At 46.4% G+C, this 19,298-nt stretch overlaps 1 protein-coding gene across 1 annotated transcript in view; it reads left to right on the plus strand.

Annotated features, from left to right (window-relative positions):
- The window catches only part of NT5C2 (5'-nucleotidase, cytosolic II), a 41,161-nt gene extending 22,811 nt beyond the window's left edge, over positions 1-18,350 (plus strand). The window contains exons 3-17 of the mRNA XM_010017176.1: positions 4,806-4,923; positions 6,256-6,351; positions 7,653-7,744; positions 7,887-7,944; positions 9,234-9,327; positions 10,308-10,361; positions 11,538-11,621; positions 12,549-12,590; positions 13,675-13,782; positions 14,131-14,197; positions 14,849-15,019; positions 15,722-15,773; positions 16,023-16,083; positions 16,639-16,815; positions 17,033-18,350. Coding sequence (XP_010015478.1) covers positions 4,806-4,923; positions 6,256-6,351; positions 7,653-7,744; positions 7,887-7,944; positions 9,234-9,327; positions 10,308-10,361; positions 11,538-11,621; positions 12,549-12,590; positions 13,675-13,782; positions 14,131-14,197; positions 14,849-15,019; positions 15,722-15,773; positions 16,023-16,083; positions 16,639-16,815; positions 17,033-17,290 — 1,532 coding nt within the window. The 3' untranslated portion in view covers positions 17,291-18,350. The remainder of the gene's footprint in view (positions 1-4,805; positions 4,924-6,255; positions 6,352-7,652; positions 7,745-7,886; positions 7,945-9,233; positions 9,328-10,307; positions 10,362-11,537; positions 11,622-12,548; positions 12,591-13,674; positions 13,783-14,130; positions 14,198-14,848; positions 15,020-15,721; positions 15,774-16,022; positions 16,084-16,638; positions 16,816-17,032) is intronic.
- The last annotated feature ends 948 nt before the right edge of the window (positions 18,351-19,298 follow it).

Here is a 19,298-nt window from a genome sequence, read left to right on the forward strand (position 1 = left end):
ATCACATGCACTACAGCCTTCCCCAGCTATTCATTTTGAAACAAAACAGGCATTAAACATTTATTTTCAGCGAAGCCTTCCAGGAGGTCGCATACTTCTGTGGATCCTTTTTGCAGCATCATTCCAACTCATCCAGCTTTGTATTTAGAGCAGATTGGATCTCAAAGTTATTCCTGCTTACACTGTGCATATCTGTAAGTTGCAGCATAGGTCTAGTCTTCTTACTGTGTGTGCTTGCAGACCAGTGCACTGCAGTACAGTGCAGCACTCTGTGCAGGTTTGGTACCGGTTTATCCCGCAATGCTTTGCACATCACAGCATAAGCGTGTTAAAGTACACAATTGAATTTAGACATGCTATGTCAGACTGACCTGATGTGCGAGCCTCTCACCAGCAGTGCCTTCAGATGTAGGGCAAAATTCTCTTCTCAGATTCCCAGAGTAGCTCCTGACTCAGTCTCCCCAGTCTCCTGCGCTGAGAAGTGCAGGCATTTTGTGGTGTGAAAGAAAGTGAGTGCCCTGAAAGGGGTAATCTGTCACTGACTGAGGAATGGACAATAATGGCAAAGCCCCAAAAAGAGCACGAGACCCTTTCTTGAACCGCTTACTCTGCGCCTGAGAGAAACTCAAAGGGTTTGTGTCACTTGGGCAATATGCTTATAGGCTCTTCCTCCTAATTATCACTGAGCTGATGATCTAAGACTGCTTTGTGGATATGAGGACAGAATTTTGCCTGCAGGGTACACGATTACCAACTGTGCCTTCTCTATAAATCAGTTGTAAGTGTATTTGGAATAGCTGCCAGGCCGGCTTCTGAGCTTACCAGAGGACAGAGCTCCAGCAGATACAGTCCCACATGGCACAGAGCTGTTTCAGTTTTAAAATCAGTCTGATTTTTTTCTTTAACAGGGGAGCCCAGTGTAACTCCGTCAAGACTGGAGTGACACTCTGAATCTGCATCTGCCTCATGTGAGTTAAAATCCTGGCAGCAGCATTTTGCATAAGCTGGAGCCTCTGTAGAGATTTTTTTTTTCCTTCTTTTTTTTTTTTTTTTTCCTTTTCAGGAAAGCTATAAAATTGTTACTGTGTCTTGGCAGCAAAGGTAAAAACAACCACACAAATGCATGAGAATTGCATACCTTACTGCACAACCCCTGCTCATTCCAGATCGGCTTCCCTCCTAGAACGTACTGTGTAAGGGGCGCCTGCACTCATCACAGACCTGAAGGCTTGCAACATTCACTCCCGGGGTACTGCTTTTTACCTTTCAATAGTATGATGTTAAGTCAAGTGATGGTATTAAGAGGAGGCTGAAATGCTGTCAACTGGCTTCTGTGATTTTTTAAACCCTTGGTTGTTTTCTTTCCACCTCAGTTGCATAATCCATGAGCGCTGGGTGCTGATTGCCCCACACCACTGAAGCATTTGCCTGTGCTGGGACACGAACTGTTAAAATAAGGTAGTCCTCCAGAGCTGGGGACTTGGCATGGTGGCAGAGACATGGCCATAAAATAGTAGGAAAGGGAAAAAGAAATCAGAGTAAGTTGTAGCATGTGCTTTGGTTTTACTGTCTTTGGGTTAGGATGCTTTGAAAATGGGTTCATGGCTCTGCCTCTTCACCTGTCACAGAGTTGGGGATGCTTGAAGACTGGGTCCTTCTCAGCTGGGTTAAAGAGCTGAGCATGAGATGCTGCATGGCAAATACCTGAATTCATGGCATCACCATGGCAAATAAAGCTGTGGTCTCAGCAACCAGTTCTGAGGGAGAGAGCTGTTCCAGGAAGGTTTAAAACTACTTTTTCATACTGATCTGTCCTTTCTACTCTCTTTCCTCATGGATGCCTGTGGTAAGCAAGATATGAGAAAGAGCAACCAGCTCTGAGTACAGTATTGAAATACATTTTTTCATCTAGTAATACACGTAACTGGGACGTCCTCCCTGAATGTGCTGCTGTAGTTGCAGCAGTGTTAGCCTGTTCATACTTGATCTGAAGGAGGTGGATTGTTTGTTTGCCCAGAAGCTCATGTTACTGAAACAGTCAGTATGTTTATGAGAAATGTCAGTACATCGTGGCTCATACCGATGGATGCAGCATGAGCTGTGGTGTAGGGTGCTGTCAAGGTGGGCTCGGTGAGCTCTCAGTCTGTTCCCAGCTGTGTGTCTAATGGAAAAGTTTATCTTGAATACTAAGTATGATGGTAACTGGAGAACAGTTATTGTCCCTTTCCGGTTTCCTGGAGTCCAGTTTCCTGCGTCTCTGTTTAGTTTGTGAATCAAGGAGAAAGCTCTCATTTTCCAGATACTGTGGAGCGGGAGAAAAATAGGGAAGGGACCTGAGGCATGAATGAACTAGAGGTTTAATTTTATTGAAAGAGACATCACGGAAGAAAAACCTAGAGCTTGAGAAATAAGGGAAATAGCTGCTCCCCCCCAAGAAGCATTCAGGTTAATCCTGTTGCAGTGCTGCCTTAACAGAGAGTTGGGATGATGAAGACTGGGGTTGATATGTTCTTCAGCCTTTCCTACTAGTGATTCAGCTTGTTTCCTTAGACTCAGAGAGTTAAAAGGAGATCTGTAGTGATAAATCTAAGGCAGAGAGGGAAATAAAGGAAGGAATTGAGTGAGGGCATTCTGTGAGCAGCTGGCCACATGTCCCTCCAGAGCCATTCTCTGATGGAGTGTTAACAAGTTACGTAGGTTGTTTAACAGAAAGCCCTACTGTTTCCCTGGAGAGGTTCTGCTGGAGCTGTTGATGAACCACTTCTGCTTGTCCGGAGGAGAGGCCAGTGTGCTCCTTGAGATTCCTCATGTCTGGGCAACATCATGGTTGGTGAGTTCAGAAAGAACAGGATTTCCTTGGACAAATTATTTGTTCGGGAGGAAGGTTTTACGGGTAAATTCGTAACATGGTCAAATTCTCAGGAAGCTAAAGAGGAGAGTGCAGCAGCTTCATGGACAGAGAAGGGGACTGCAGGCATAATGGGGAGCTTTGCAGCACTTTCACCTTCTGAGTATGTGCAGGTGTATTTATTACTGTTTTCCTTGGAAAGTGCCTTTACTATCCTGTATCAGAGGAATTCCTTTTTCCAGATGATGCTCTGGTGTCACTCTCACAATGTTGTTCATCACCTAAATGCCTTTTGCTCCCTCCAGCTCTAGCTCACTCCCCAGAATTGCCTTGTCAGTCACTGCTTTCTTCATTAGCTGTAGTTTCTGATTACTTATTCCCATCAATAGCTCAATCAACCCTTCCTTTCATAAAGGATAGAAAAGACTACGTGCATTGAATGTTATATCGTGTTGTTGATGTTTGCCACTGGTATAATAATGCTTGAATTGAAATTGATAACTTTTATTGATTTCAATTATCTGTTTAAGAACATTGCAGGTTTGCTTATTATGTTTTTAATGGGGAAAATTAACTGTTAGTGTTCTGGTGCTTTTTAGATTGAGAGATATATGAGGCCCCTGTCACGGTTACTGTGATCTGAGTCTTGGCAGTCTCATTTCTTCTATAGTCCTTTTCTTTTTAGTAGTTTTGTAGTATTTTATATATTTGTTTTCTTCTCTCAGATTGAGCTTCTATATTCAACAGTATGAATATGGTTGTGATTACCTGGGCAGTACAGACAGTGTATATTAATATATATTGTGAGGCCCAGAGATGTGGTAGATCTGTCTCAGGAAAAGCAGTCTGCCTTCTAACTAAGCTTTACTGTGTAACTTGCACATTTTTGATTTTCACTTAGCTAAATGTGAAGTATTCAAGTGTTTGTGACAGTGGGGCCCATTGAACCCTTGGTAACCCTCATGGCAGACGAAGATTATATTTGACCTTGTTACATCTTAGGATCAATTTAAGACAGAGACATGCAGCAAATGTAAAGATGCCATCAGAGAAACACAGTGATTTCTGTTTGTTGTAGAAACACAGTCATTTCCTTTTAAATGTTAATTTAATGATCTGATTAAGCAGTAACATTTCCAGTACATGGGAATGTCATTTGCAGGAAGAAGACAGGCCTGATGGTAGGAATGACTTAGTTGAACAAGTCAATTTCTTTTGCATTGAGCTAAGGTGTGTGTCACTGATGAGCAGCTTCTCTGAAATGTAAGAACAGTAAGCTTGCTTAGAAGAGTAGCATTTTGATACATAAAGGTAACAGCAAACAGATTTCTACAGTACCATATGGTATTATTAACAAACAAATCGTAAGTTAACTTGACAGCTCTACCTTCAAGCTAATTTAGTCTGCAGCAAACATAAATTCCTCTGAGACGAAATCTGAAGAGGATATTAAGCTTTGGGATTGTATCCAGAGCAGTAACAGTATCACAGCAGTGATGAATTTCAGGCTTTCTAGCCATGAATACATGTTTTCCCCAGATTTATTGGTTTCTTCATCAGCTTTGCAAAAACACATCAAGCCAAAACCAAGCAGGTGGAACAGGGAGCGTTCATGCATCTGCCTAACAGGACTGCAGAGAGAGGAGCTGCAGTTTGAAATACATTCTTCCTGATGCAGAGAGCTGTGATCGACTGATGGATATTTCATCTGGTGCACTCTGCTGCCGAAACCTGAACTGTGGCTCTGCTCAGCTGCAGTCCTGGAGCTTGAGCTAATTTCATCGTGGCTACAGGCTGGGGGACCTGAGGCAGCGAAGAGCAGGAGCGAAGAAGGGAACAGGGAACGTGTGATGTGGAGGAGGGAGGAGGGGAAACGGGTACATTACTTTTAACTGCCTTCTTGTTTAACCCCCTAGCTGTTTTCAAATTTTCTAACTGAAGTCTCATCTTGGTACAGTGTATAAATCCCCTGAATACGAATCTCTTGGATTTGACCTGACCGTAGAAAGATTAGTTTCCATTGGATACCCTCATGAGCTGCTCAATTTTGTGTATGATCCTGCATTCCCTACCAGGTAAATGACTAACAGATACTGACCCAGCCTGCTCGAGGCCTAAGTATTTATTCTGTAAAGTTCATAGGCAACACGTGAGGCCAGGTTTTTAGAATTGTGCCTGTGAAGCCTGTGGCTGACCACAGATCATGGGAAAGGGAGCAGACTGCTCTGGTTTGTGGAAGGCCTTTGAACACATGAATCCATGCCAGGAAAGGAGTGTGCAAGAAAAGAGGCCTGCTGAAAACGTGGTCCAGAAATAACTTTCAAAGCAAAGACAGCAGAGACACAATTGGACTGGGAGTTAAATAAAAATCCAGGGGTGAAGGAACCGTTACTATCCATCATAAGCCTGATGGAATGCCTCAGAACATTCGTCTTTAATGATTTTAATTAATAGTGTCCTGGTGCATAAGACATCCTGAAAATTAAGCTGACAGTAAACAATAATAAAAGTGGCATCAATCAAGTTGACTTGTGTAGATCAGTCAAACACTGAAAGCAAAATTAATGGTGCCAGGTTACTAAATTCTTATATTTTGTCTTTTGGTAGCAGTGGCAAAAAGGACGTTGCTTGTTTTAAACAAGCCTTTTGATCTTACTCTGTGCCTTTGTTTCCTCTTGTGCCTTTGCTGATTTTTCTTTTTTGGACTCCTTTGGAGGTTCTTTAGAAGAGATGGACCATAGGGTCTGTTGTTTTGCTGTTCCAGTTTTCAGTCTGGCAGCCTCCTTCCTTCCCTCCTCTCAGCATGTTTTATACCAAGACGCTTGCTGGGTGCGCCCATGCCTGTGACAAGACAGTAGCCCTTCACAAACCTGTGATGAAGACTCCATTAAATCCACTGCCTTCATCCCAGGGTGGGAACAGAAGGGATGTCTCTGTGGGAAGGCTCCATTCTCCAGATGCAAAGTGAGACAGCGTTTTGCTGGAGTTGGAACCAGGAGCGTCCAAAGCATTTTATTCAATAGTTACATGTCCATGTCTGAAAAAGAGGAGAGAAATTCCTTTATCACACCTTGCTCTCCCTTGCAGCCCAGCAGGACTGTCAGGGAACCACAAACACAGGAGTCAGATTCGTGACCCTGTGGAAGAGGCCCGTGTCCTCCCTGGTATGTGCATAGCTAAGCCTCTGCCGGGTTAAACGGTTCTGTTTTCAAGTCTGTGGAGAGCAGATCGATTGCACCTTTCACCTGACAGCACAGGGCTCTTGTTGCTCACCTGCAGCCAGGTAAAAGGCACAGTAGGGACCCCATCTGCCTAGTAACAACAACTCTGTTCTGTTCAAACTGCTATTGAAATGGTCAATGCTTAATACGTTCACTTCTTCATACCTTAAATCGCTTTCTTAACAGAGGCCTGGTGTTTGATACCCACTATGGAAACCTGTTGAAAGTTGATGCCTATGGGAATCTCCTAGTGTGTGCACACGGCTTTAATTTCCTCAGAGGGTAAGTGCTGACTCTTGGCTGTTCTTTTGACTTAATATGCTCTTTTGTGTCACTGATCCTCAGGGCACTCATTGTATAAGGAGTCGCAGGGACTCCACTGACAGCAGATGCTGTATGGGTGTTCCTATAGCTCTAGGATTGACTGGGGATGAATTGAGGTTCCCAGGCACAGCAACAGCCCAAGGTGTTTGTAGGGGAAATGTCCGTGCCAGCACAGGCACATGTGTAGTGTGCTGGGAATAGAAGAAAATGTACTGTGGGGAAGGGTTAACGGGATAATCCAGGGCTGTTCACCTATCCTGGCACAGTTTAACATCATCAGCTGGTCAGTTAAGACAAAGCCATTGTATGTGGGCTGCTGGGAGCAGAAGTGACCTGTGCCCCATGAGACTGTCAAATCCACAGCTATTGCTAAGAAAATTCAAGGGCCTGAGCTGGCTTGGGGAGGAACAAAGTTGCTCTACTGCTTTGTGTTTCTGACTTTTGAGGGTGTCAGAAGTGAGGCGTTGCCTGCCATTTCCTGCAGCCTTCCCTGGCTGCTTGCATTTCTCTTGCCCTAGAAAAGGCGCTTTAGGTAGCAGAGGGGACCTCAGTGCTACATGCGTGATGTGTCCCAGCAAATCCCGTCGTATCCCTGTTGCAAGGGTGGATGGATGGAAGGCAAGCACAGGGCCCGCAAGGTGACAAACCTTGTCATTAAAGGCCTGTAAGTCCTTGCATCATGAAGCCAAAATTTAGAAAAAGTCCTTGTCTTCTATGCACTCAAGTTCCTCTTTGAGTCAGTGACCTTCAGAGGCCCCAGAAATGAAGGAAACCAGAATAATTAAATGACTTTAGTCATCAGCACCCTGGTGATAAATTGCAGAGGGCCCCAGGCAAGCCTCCCATAGCACAGCCCTGCACTCCTCTGCTGAAAGTTGCTCCAGGGAGTGTAAAGCAACACATGGAAAGTGAGGGAAAGTTTAAGATAAGCAAACACGGAAAGTGCAGATGATTTAAGGCATCCTCATAGCCAGCAGCATGGGGCTGAAGGTCAAGTTGTGGACTCTTGACCACTTTGCTTCCCTGTGTGGGCTCTGATCAGTTTGCTGACTCAGCAACGAGGGCTTTGTGCCTTGCTCTGCCTGAGCCAGCACAGTGGATGTAGTTTTGCTCTTGCACCACTAATGCATGTGGGAAAGCTGGGTGTCAATTAAAGCACAACAGCCTCTAGTTAAGGGACCCTGCTATTTTGCAGGTCAGCATATTTTGTGCTCATTATTTTTTGTGATTTCATTTTTCTCCACCTTATCTATTCTCAGGCCTGAAACACGGGATCAATATCCAAATAAATTTATCCAGAGGGATGACACAGATAGGTTTTACATTCTGAACACGTTATTCAATCTACCAGGTGAGTCTAATGTGAGCCAACACAGGTCTGTTTCCGTGCTTTTGAAGCCAAAAAAGCTTTGCTAATGTCATACCCTGTTTATCTGTTTAGCTGGCTGTATGAGGATATCCTTGTTTTAAAATCTTACTTTGTTTCTTTGCAGAGACCTACCTATTGGCTTGCCTAGTGGATTTCTTTACTAACTGTGACCGGTACACTAGGTATGTATTCCCTCTGGTTTGAGGTGCTGATGGTGCAGTAAGATTGTTATTATAAAGAGCAGTTCAGCACAGATGGAGCTGTTCTTAATTTCAGTAGAGGCCCCTTAAGTGGTTTCAGTGGGGAAAAGTTCAAGCCTCTTATTCTTTTGACACGAAGAGAATTTAGGGGTGACAAGATGATCTGTGTGTACAGCAGAAACTGGTTATGAGGGTTTCCTTCACAGCATATATCAGTATCACAATACTGACTGACACTGGTATTTGGGCCAGCTTCTAAGACCACACACGTGTTACAGGGTCGTTACAGGCACCAGACAGCTCATTTTGAACCTCTGACCAGTGGAGCCATGTTTGAATTGGTAACCGAAAGGCTCAGTTTCCTCAGTCTGTTGCCACAAGTCTCTTATGTCGTAACTGAGGACTTAAAGGTGAAATGCTCAGGCACCTTGTGCTGTAAAAGGCTGTTTGTGCAACATGAGTACCTTGTTTTCAAATAGGTTAAGCATAAAAACAGGCTGTGGTTTGAACTGGAAAATGTGAATGTTGGTGTGCTGCTGACTCATGTGATGGGTCATCTTTGCATATTATGAGTGGAAACCAAAGGGTTTAATGGGATTTTACCTGGGAGCAGGGGAACTGTTTATGCCAACAATCAGGTGAAGTATCCCTTCTTATGACAGGCATGATGATTGCTGTCATAATAGATACAGCTCTGTTTAATCCTCCTTGATTTCTTCTGATGCAGACTCTCATGGATGTCTCAAAGATACCTCCACAGTATCTTGCAGAGAAAATTTCTTATGTTAACTCTATACAACACAGAAGTAGTTCCTTCTTCTCAGCAGCAAGTGTTAAATGTAGTTGATCTCCCTGGCACCCCCTTCTTTAATGTTGGAAAGAGGGACTGCTTACTTTACCATTCATCTTCTGTAAAATGCTGCAAACTGCACAGTCCCAGTCTTTTCCTTCTTGTAGTGCTGCGGTGGAGAAATAAGAGTTGCGGGTCACGGAAGGCTGTAATACTGCTACGGAGGCACAGGCCCGTAGTTAGGAACCCACATCCTATCCATTTCAAAGAAATGTTCTTGGTATGGATAACATGCAGATCCTGTTAAACTCTTGGAGCCTTTTTTCAAGTCTGAGCCACAGTAAATTAGTAAATAAGAATCCATTATGGTAAGAGGAAAACACAGGCTCCAAACAACATTTTGAACTGTCTCTCTCCTTGATGTGTTTCTTACCTGCTGTGATTGACTGACCACTACAGTCTCTCTTCTTTCTCCTCACAGCTGTGAAACAGGGTTTAAAGATGGAGACCTCTTCATGTCCTTCAGGAGTATGTTCCAGGATGTCAGAGATGCTGTTGACTGGGTTCATTACAAGGTGATTGTGGGAATTCATTGGGATGTCTGTAGTTGTAACTCAGTTAGAGGGACTGGTTTGCAGCTCATGAGTTAAGGTCTATTATTCCACTTTTGGGCAAGAGCCCCGCTTTGCCGCCTAGTGAGCGAATAATAAATTGCAGTTGTATATAAGTCAAGATCTTGACTGCCCTCCTTGTACTGGAACATTTCTGTCTTGGCTTCCTATTCCTTTTTATTGTGCCCAGGTTCCATTTCTGCACTGCAGTTAATGGGTTTTAGAACTAAAAGTCCACAACTTGTACATGGATTAAAACAGCATTTTACTGTAAGTGATTTACATTGGTACTGTCTTACATTATCTGAAAAGTACCTGCATAAACCAGAAATACATCAACTCTTCCCTATTTAGAAAAGAAGGGCAGTTCATCTTTTCATACACTTAGGTGCAAATTCAGAATCTGATTTAGTGAGCATTAACATCTGGTTAAAGACCTGATATTCTTGTTCTTCCTCATTCACAAGGTCTGTTGGGGTGGGATGGAGAACCATCACAGGAGAACTCTGCTCACAGTTGTACTTGTGGTGGTCCTTTTATCCATGCAGAAGTCAGGAATCTATTTTTCTTTCCTTATGCAGTGTTGTGTGATACATGTTGGAGTTGACCTTTCAGTAAAGCATTATGGTCAGTGTTGGAGACAGGTCCTTGACTGTCTTGTTTGGTATGGCAAATCTATTTTTTGTTTGTTTCTATTGTATTCCCTTCTGAAAGGGTTAAAATGCTGTTGAAGTGGATTATTTACCATGGTGAGGGAATCGATGGATCACAGAGTTTGTGATGGTCCCTGCTACTCAAAGCCTCTCATCTCTAGAGTCACTGGTTCAGATTCGCCCTGGTTTGTACTTTCACAGCATTTTAAAGTGTGAAAGTTGGCATTACTTTGATGTCTCTTACATCATAAGTTTCCATTACCTCACTGGGTTCTGTTGTTTCTATTTCAGGGATCACTTAAGGAAAAGACCCTTGAGAATCTGGAAAAGTATGTGGTGAAAGATGTAAGTGTGAAGTTACTTTACTTGTGCTATATGACATTCTGTAGTGAGTAGGCAGGCAAGACATAAACATGCTGATTTGCTTTACTACATCACAAAACAGATAACACTGTGATTTCTATTGTAAGAACCAAAGACAAAGTGGAAAGTTCGGATGCAGCCTTTATTCTGAACCAGTGATCCACATGATTTCATATTCATGTGCACGTGTTTTATGTGAAATATAAAAGCCAGAGGAAATGTTATCACAGGACACAGGTGAATACACTGGCAGGGGTCATGTGGTTTCTTTTGGTGGTGAAAGCAACTGTGTTCCTTGCCCATGTTTTCTCTGCCCAAGAGAAAAAATTCCTCTTTTTAAAAAAGGAATGAGCATCTTTTTAGACAGAAGTATTCCTTATCCATCCAACAAAAATAGTACATGTCTTTAACCATAAGAGACTAAGGGAAAGCTCCTGAAAGAGTCACCAATGTCCAGTCTCTTGATAGCCCAAAAATGTTTATAAAGCACATGCAATTGAGGAAGCTGTAGTGCTTCCCTTACTTTTGCCCTCTCAAGGCCCCTTTGGACCACTTACAGAATAATTATTCTCTAGTTTAGATGAGCTGTGTGGTGGACTATCCCTTTAAAGCAGTTAACCTTGTTTCTAGTTACATGCCTGTAGGATTCTTAGGAAACCGTTCTGTGAGGTAATCAACTACTCTGTCAATGGACTGAGATTTATGATTCAATAAAAATAGCCCCAGGAATAAATTCTCCCTAATTTGAGGTTGGAATTATAATGCGCTCCAACTTGTGGCTCGTGTGCGCTCAGATTTCACCTGCCTCTGGGCCCATTTTGGGAACAGACTTGGAGCTGGAGGAGCTGCTCCAGCGTGCCTGGCATGGAGCAGATCGGTGGGAACAGCACAGGGTGCCTGGCACTGTGGTTGGCAAAGGCACCCCAACCAGGTGGTGCTGAGTCCTTCCCTCTCACCTTCCTCCCCTGGGCTGTGCTCTGCAGGGGTGTGAAGTGGATGGACCAGCAGCTTTCCTGGCTCTGGCCAATGCAAAACATGTGAGTTTGCTTGCTTGTTTGATTAGTTTGTTTTGCCTGGTGGGTTCATAGTTGAAAGTGTTCTGCCCATGATGAATCTCTGTAACTTTCGCGTCTGACTTGTGTGTCCCTTGGCTTTCAGGGGAAGCTGCCACTGCTGCTCAGCCGCATGAATGAAGTTGGAAAGGTGTTTCTTGTCACAAACAGTGACTATAAATACACAGATGTAAGTGCTGCTTGAATTGTTGTGTTGGTATATAATGGAATAAGCAAAAGTCAGCCATTCATTTTTGTGGGTTTTGGTAGGATATCTGATGGAGAATTAGTGTTTTCTAAGCTAGGTGTAGGATAGTTTAGTCGTGAATGCATATTAGGTCTTGAGTGATCTTTTTGTAGGTCTGGTTCTGCAGCTGACCTAGTATGGGCCTGGCTTAAGTCCCTCTGTGCCTCACTCAGTTCCTCAGCAATTAAAAGGCTGAAAGAGAAAGTGATACTCATTTTAGATTTCAGCATCCTTTAAAATGCAGAATTTCCCTTTCAAGTGAGATAGTATGAGGTCACTAGACTAGGTGACCTCAGGTCACCAAAGCTATGGTCATAGAATCATAGAATCAGTTAGGTTGGAAAAGACCTTTAAGATCATCAAGTCCAACCATTACCCCAGGACTGCCAAGATCACCACTAAACCATGTCACTGAGGGCCTTGTCTACATGGTATTTGAACACTTCCAGGGACGGTGATTCCATCACTGCCCTGGGCAGCCTGTTGCAATGCCTGAGCACCCTCTCTGTGAAGATACTTTTCCTAATATCCATTCTAAACCTCCCCTGGTGCAGTTTGAGGCCTCGAGAAGTCTAAGAGCCAGAGAGGGCTGTCTGGCTGTGCTGCAGCAGTAAGTGTACTTACTTCAACTCCAGATAGATGTCAGGATGTTGCAACACTGCTAGTGCAAAGATTTGTATGCCATTTTAAAGCATTGCAAATATACCTGAAGCAGTGTGCAGATTTCTGAGGCAAATGTGTTCTTTCATGGTAAAAATTACTGGGTTAATTCCTGTTATTTGAAAGTCCATCCATTCATTTTAGCTTTCATAAACTATATAAATGTAAGTTTAAAAACACATCTTTGAAAACTTTCCTTCTGTCTTTCAGAAAATTATGACTTACTTGTTTGACTTTCCACATGGACCAAAGGTATGTGATTTCTGGACTGCAGTTCCAGTAGAAGCTGATGTGCCTAATTATCTGTGTAGCTGGAAAGCATTTTAATCCTGCTTCGTCGACTGTGTGGGATTAGTTGCTTTAATCTAGTTAAAATACACTTGCTGGTTTGTGTCCTATTTGAATGGGATCAAAGCAAATACAACATAACAAAGAGAAAAGAGGCATCATCTGGTCTCAAACGATAATCTGTGTTAATGATAACATTATTTTAGTGATAACACATTTTAACTGTGGCATTTTGCATCCAGGTTTCTTAGAAATCTTGCACACTGCAGCAGAAACATTTATGTGTCTTGATTATGGTAACTCCAGAAACTTTAGTCTTGTTTTTTCTAGTTTTCTGAGGTTCAAACTCAGCCCTGCAACTTTTGGAGAGCAGTTTATTGGGCTGAATTTATATTGCTGCTTCAATCTCTCAATGGGAGGCTCTCTCACCATGCAAAAGGTGTGTTTTCACTCTGTGCTCTAAAGGTAAAAGGTGGCGAGAAATTTTCAGAATGTGAAAAATCACAACTCATAGATCAGAAAGCTCCTTGCTGTGGTCCTGATCTCTGAAAGAGGGGAAGTGTGGAGCAGAAAGGGTTTATGAATGCAGTGTCCTTTGGGGACGGCTGTGATTCAAAGCCTTGCCCTGTAGAATAGAGTCCAGGCATTTTCCCACCCTTGGCAAATGTACCAGCATGGCCTTGTAAGGCTGAAGTGTGAAGCCGCATGTGTCTGGATCTACGCAGGATTTCTCCTTGAGAAACAGTGGCAGCAGTTTCATTTACAGCATCTCTTTACACAACAGCTGTGCTGGAACATGGATGTTCAGTGCAGTTCTCCAATCTCACACCACGTCCTCAGTCCTCACAGCCAGGCTGGGTTGGGATGGGCTTGCTGCAAAAGGGGAGTGCTTTAGGAGATGGTGTTGGCAACCCAGCGTTGTATCACAAGAGGCACAAGCCAGGGGATTTTGGTGGACCAGCAATGGCTATGGGCAATGGCACTCCACTTAAACTCCCTGTGGTTGATTGTTGTGCCTGACTGTGGGGTTTGGTTTTTGCCTTTGCAGCCTGGGAGTGCCCATCGGCCATGGCAGTCCTACTTCGACCTGATCCTGGTGGATGCACGAAAACCCCTCTTCTTTGGGGAAGGCACCGTGTTGAGGCAGGTGGACACGGTGAGTGGCATATGGAGGGTATCTCTAGAGTTGGAAAGGCTCATGTACCTCCTGTGTGGCACCTTTTAGTGAGAACAGGCAGCACAGTGTTTAGACAGGACCTGCCCCACAGATGGTAGGCTGGCTTCTACTCTTAATGTTTCCTGAGCAACCCCATCACCTGGAGTGCAGCAGAGCTCAAGGCTTTGCTGTCTTCCTTAACATACCACAGATGGCAATAGGAAAAGAATGTGGGAAGCTATCTCTAGGCTGCCTGGGAGTGAGAGAGACGAAGAGTAGAGTATCAGCAGGGCACAAAAGATCCAAACCATCAGCTGTTCTGTACTAACACAATGTCTGCTTTCTCAGGTGACTGGGAAGCTGAAGATTGGTACCTACACTGGCCCACTGCAGCACGGCATCGTGTACTCAGGAGGTGAGGCAAAACCCCTTCTTGTTCTGTGGAGTGGCTCTGACAGGCCCTCGGGGCCTTCAACCACTCTGGCTGTGAGGGCATTTGTGCCAGGCATTAGACAAGTTGTTTTTTGCAAGGCACATTGTACTGTGTCCTGAGCACACTGCCCCAGAAGCTCTCCAACATCACTGCTCCCCAGTGGCAGGGAAGAATGGACCCATTCCTCCTCAAACGCCCTTTTCTTCCTTGCCAGGGAAAGTCAGGAAATGCCACTGCAGGGCTTGTGGTGGAGGAGGAGCTGCAGATGGCCCAGTGCAACGTTTCCAGCTGTACTTACAATGCTGCCACCAGTGTGACCAAGCTTGGAGGGTCCCCTGAGCCAGAGAAGGGAGTCTGTGATGCCCAGGGTTCCATTGCTGGGGTGGGAGGCAGCATGGCCCTTCTGCTGCTGCCATTCATGGAGGGCTGTGCATTGGCAAAGCTGCTCCTGGGTGAACTTTGCAGTGGGTAGGCAATGCCTTGTGCTGCCACAGCCAAGCAGGGGTGCTACGTTTAGCAGTGGAGGTTTATGTGAGGAAAATGCATGTGCTCTACTCCTGACCCTGGCCCTCTGAAATGAGCCACGTGTTTCCTTTTGGTCCCCTATTCTGAGCCACACCATTCTTCTCTCAGGCTCTTCAGACACAGTCTGTGACCTGCTGGGGGCCAAAGGGAAGGATATCTTGTACATTGGAGACCATATCTTTGGAGACATCCTCAAATCCAAGAAGCGCCAGGGCTGGAGGACCTTCCTGGTGATTCCCGAGCTGGCACAGGAGCTGCACGTCTGGACAGACAAAAGTGGTATGTGGAAACCCCAGGCCGGGCTTTGTTCTTGCTTGCCTGGTGCTGTGCCCCTGAGATCACCAAGGCATAGGAATGCAAGGGGAGAGATCACGCTGGCTTACAGCTTCTCCTTTTGGCTCTTTTTCCCTCGGTCTGGGTGTTGGTGGCAGGAGCTGGGGCAGCTCTCCATGGGCTGGCCTTGGGGTCCCAAGGCCTTTCCTGTGCTCTTTTCCAGGCCACTTGCCTGTTATCAGCCAAGTGCTGACTTGGCCGGGGAGAAGCTGCAGCTGGGTGGGGTTGAGTTGTTCCTCATCCATAACCCTGGAGCTGTGGCTTCTCTGCTGCCAAAGTGCTGCCAGTTTCCCATCCTCCAGCACTACAGCTTTTCTCTCAGGTTTGCCATTTGGTGTGTAAATAGGTCTGGGGATTATGCAAGTTGCATATTTATTTACAGTTGCTGGTTGAAAGGTTTTGGTGAGAGCTGCAAAGGTTCAGCCTCAAAAACAAAAGGAGCACCCAGAAACCAAGCCCAAAGCTCTGCCAGTGGCACAGTGTGATTGAACCCTCTCCCTGCTTAGTTGCTGTGAGATGCCATGCTCCTTGATGCGGTGCCCCTCCACCGCCCTGCAAGGAGAGCAGGCAGGATGGTGTGTTTGCTTTCAACCCTGTTCATTTCAACAGTTTAACTTGCCTTTTCCCCTTCTTTTCTGGATTTTCCAGCCCTTTTTGAAGAGCTACAGAGTCTGGACATTTTCTTGGCTGAGCTGTACAAGTGAGTGTTCAAACAGTGACAACCTTTCTGCTGCCTCTCCCAGCCTAGTGACAGCTTTTGAGCAGCTCTGATGAAACCTTGGGGTTGGGTTAGTGGCACTGCTGCTGGAGCTTTGACTCAGGCCTGGGCTCTGCCCATGAGACCAACCTTCCCCTCCAGACCAGCCTCCCTCCCCTGAGCCCCCATCCCACAGCATCTGGTTCTGAAAGGCTTTTCACACCATGTGTTTACCTTCTCGCCTGTAACTAGGCATCTGGACAGTAGCAGCAATGAACGCCCCGACATCAGCTCCATCCAGAGACGCATTAAGGTACCAATCATCAAAATCCCTTTTCATCCCTTTGGATCCCAAAGGGCTTGACAACCCAACCCCACTGCTCAGCCCTGAAATGCTTTGCTCTGCCTTTGGGTGGGCACAGCAGGCTTGGCAAAGCTGATATGTCTTTGTGCAGATGCAAAGGGAGGAGCTCCTCAGCTCACTGGTGTCAGTGGCACTCCTGAAAGGCAGCCTGGTCTGGAATAGGGTCTCCTCCCTCATGCACGCAGCATCACTGACTGACGGTGCTCACTGCTGCAGAACAGGGTGTGGGCACACACATGCTTGGAGGGGCTGTAGCCTCTGGTTCAGCTGGCCCTGGGGTGCCAGCCTGGGGCAGGTGCTGGACCTGAGCCCGCTGCTGCCTTCCCCTCTGTTAGCTGGGACTCGGCTCTGCTCTGGTCCCGCAGGATACGAGCACAGAAAGCTTTGCTGCAGATCCTTGCAGATCTCTTGTAGCCCCCAGCCCTTGGTGCGCTCCACTTGTGTTGTTGTGGCACCGCGCTGCTGCCTGCCCGGCCCAGGATCTGACCTGCCCTTTGCTTGTAGAAAGTGACCCACGACATGGACATGTGCTACGGGATGATGGGGAGCCTCTTCCGCAGCGGCTCTCGGCAGACCCTGTTTGCCAGCCAGGTGATGCGCTACGCTGATCTCTATGCAGCCTCCTTCATCAACCTCCTCTACTACCCCTTCAGCTACCTCTTCAGAGCCGCCCATGTCCTGGTGAGTTGCAGATCCTGGGGAGATGGGTAAGGCTCCCAAAGGTGCCTGTGCTTGTGTTAATTAACACTTCCACAAACTTCAAGCAGTGGGAATGGTGCCTTGGAGGGTTGGATGGTGTTTGAGGCACCTTCTGGGGTTTGCTCTCCATCTGTCTCAGGGAGATACCCTGGGACTGGGACACCCTTTTCCATCTCCTCTCTGTCTCTTGCATGTGTAGATGCCACACGAGTCCACAGTAGAGCACACGCACGTCGACATCAATGAGAAGGAGTCGCCGATGGCCACACGCAATCGCACCTCAGTGGATTTTAAAGATTCTGACTACAAGCGGCATCAACTGACCCGCTCCATCAGCGAGATCAAACCGCCCAACCTCTTCCCCCAGGCACCTCAGGAAATCACACATTGCCACGATGAGGATGACGATGAGGAAGAGGAAGAGGAGGAAGAAGAGGAAGAAGAGGAAGAGGAATAAGAAGGAAAAAGCAAAGCATCTTTGAAGACAGACCATGACTCTAGCAGTGATCAGGAGCGGATTCCTTTGTTGGGGCCCTTGGGGTGATGGGTTGGGGGGTGTGATTCTTGCAAAGGCACATTTTGGAAGTGTCCAGATACTTTTAACAAATTAACACTAATTAGGAGGAGACCCTTGTTTTCAGTTTCGCAGACGGTTTAAAAAGCTGTTGGGTTTTGCCTGGGTGGTGCATTCAGATGGGACTGCCCGCTTGGGCGTCATGCTGCTCCCATTACATTTAGGGATGCTGCATGTTTCTCCCTTTCCCATGGTGTGTTTCATCTGATCCTCATTTGAACGGTGTCCTGTGAACGGTTTTTGCCATTTGTTACATTCTCTGTGGAGAAGGAAGGGATGTGCTGGGCCCTGCAGGAGACAAAATGATCCAAATCCTCCTGCCCGTTGGGTTGCTGCCCTTAACCCTCTGCTTCTGGGTTACAAACTGCCCCCTCCCCATGTTAGCCAGGGTGTTGCTGTGGTTGCCAGCACTCAGTTTACCTTCTGCTTGGCGTGAGTTTCTGTGTGTCAGTGGTTCGGTTTCTCCAGCTGTCACGGATGGCAATGGGATTCCAGCTCTTGCATATCTGCAGCTGTACACGTTTCGGCTTGTAGGTGCTTGTTATCCTCTCCCAGTGTTCCAAACTCTCTTTCATCATCAGCATGTGATGCATGTTTTCCAACACGTTTCTCCGACAGCTGAGCCGCACACTGTGTTCTCAACTCCTGTAGTTCCAGCAGTAATTATTAACCCAGGAGCTTGAAGCTACTCCTGTAGCATTACATTACTCAGTTTGTTTTCCTATTGCTTACTACTGACCTTTCTGTCTGCTCAGCTTTAACAAAGTGAAGCATCCCAAAGGCAAACCCAGCCACCACCTGGAGCGAAAAGGGCCTGTTATTCCAGGGTGTCTGCCCTAAACTAGGGAGCAGCACATGCCACAGGGCCAGCCCTGCAGTGGGAACCGGGAAGCTCCAGCCTGGCTGGCAGTTGGCCTTGTCTTTGACCTGGAGCAAGCAGAGCCTCACCACAGGCTGCAGTGGCCAAGGAGGGTGATGGCTGCAGGGGATGGCAAGTGGTCCTTGTGCTGGAATTCACCTTGGAGAAGGCGCAGGGCTGCACACAGCCAGTCAGCAGCACCCTGCGGTTTTCCTCCGTGTCATGGTGCAGCCTCCCTTACTCCCCCTGTGCCGTTCGCTGTGAAGGGATTACAATGAGGGCCCCCTTGTAGTTAATTCGACTGTTGTTTCAGTACCATAAACTCATTTAATATTTTTTTTCCATTTTAAAGTACCTTAGGAGACAATAAAAATTAAAAAAGCCACACCACCACCATCTGAGCAGGAAACGCTGCTGCTGTAGGGGCAGTTGTTCGAGTCAATAAATGATGTTTTTAGAAACGCCTGGCACTTTGTGGCGCGTCGCTGAGGCGATGAGGGCAGTGCTGGAGGGGGCAGGGAGAGCCAGGGCTGGTCTGTGGGGGTCCCCGTGGGATGGGTGGCTGAGGAAGAGAGAAACCTCTGCAGGAACTGGTTGTGCAGTGTCTGTGGGTCTGGCTTTAAGGGCTTGTCTGATCCCCAGGTGGGCAGGAAGCAATGGGGGCTCAGGAAGCTTTTGTTATCCCCATCACCTTCACCTGGGAGGCACAGGGAGACAGAGAAACATTTTGGCCTGGATTCAGAGACTTTCCCATGGAAAGGGCAACACCCCCACCCTGACACTGACTCCAGCATTGACCCTTTCTGGGGTTGTTTCCCCCATGGCCCGTGCTCCTCAGGGGCTGCAACCTGGTTAAACAGGGCAAAATACCCAGGGAAGGCCAGTGCAGCCGCAGCAATGGCACCAGCTGACCCAGCCAAAGGCTCTGTCCACCCTGTACCCACCAGGACAGGGGCAGCCCTGGGGCCAGCACACTGCTGTGCTTGTGAGCAAACCCCTCATACCAACCAAACCAGACCAGATGAAGCCCCG

This window comes from Nestor notabilis, unplaced genomic scaffold (assembly GCF_000696875.1).
Source record: "Nestor notabilis isolate BGI_N333 unplaced genomic scaffold, ASM69687v1 scaffold5466, whole genome shotgun sequence".
Taxonomy (NCBI): Eukaryota; Metazoa; Chordata; class Aves; order Psittaciformes; family Psittacidae; genus Nestor; species Nestor notabilis.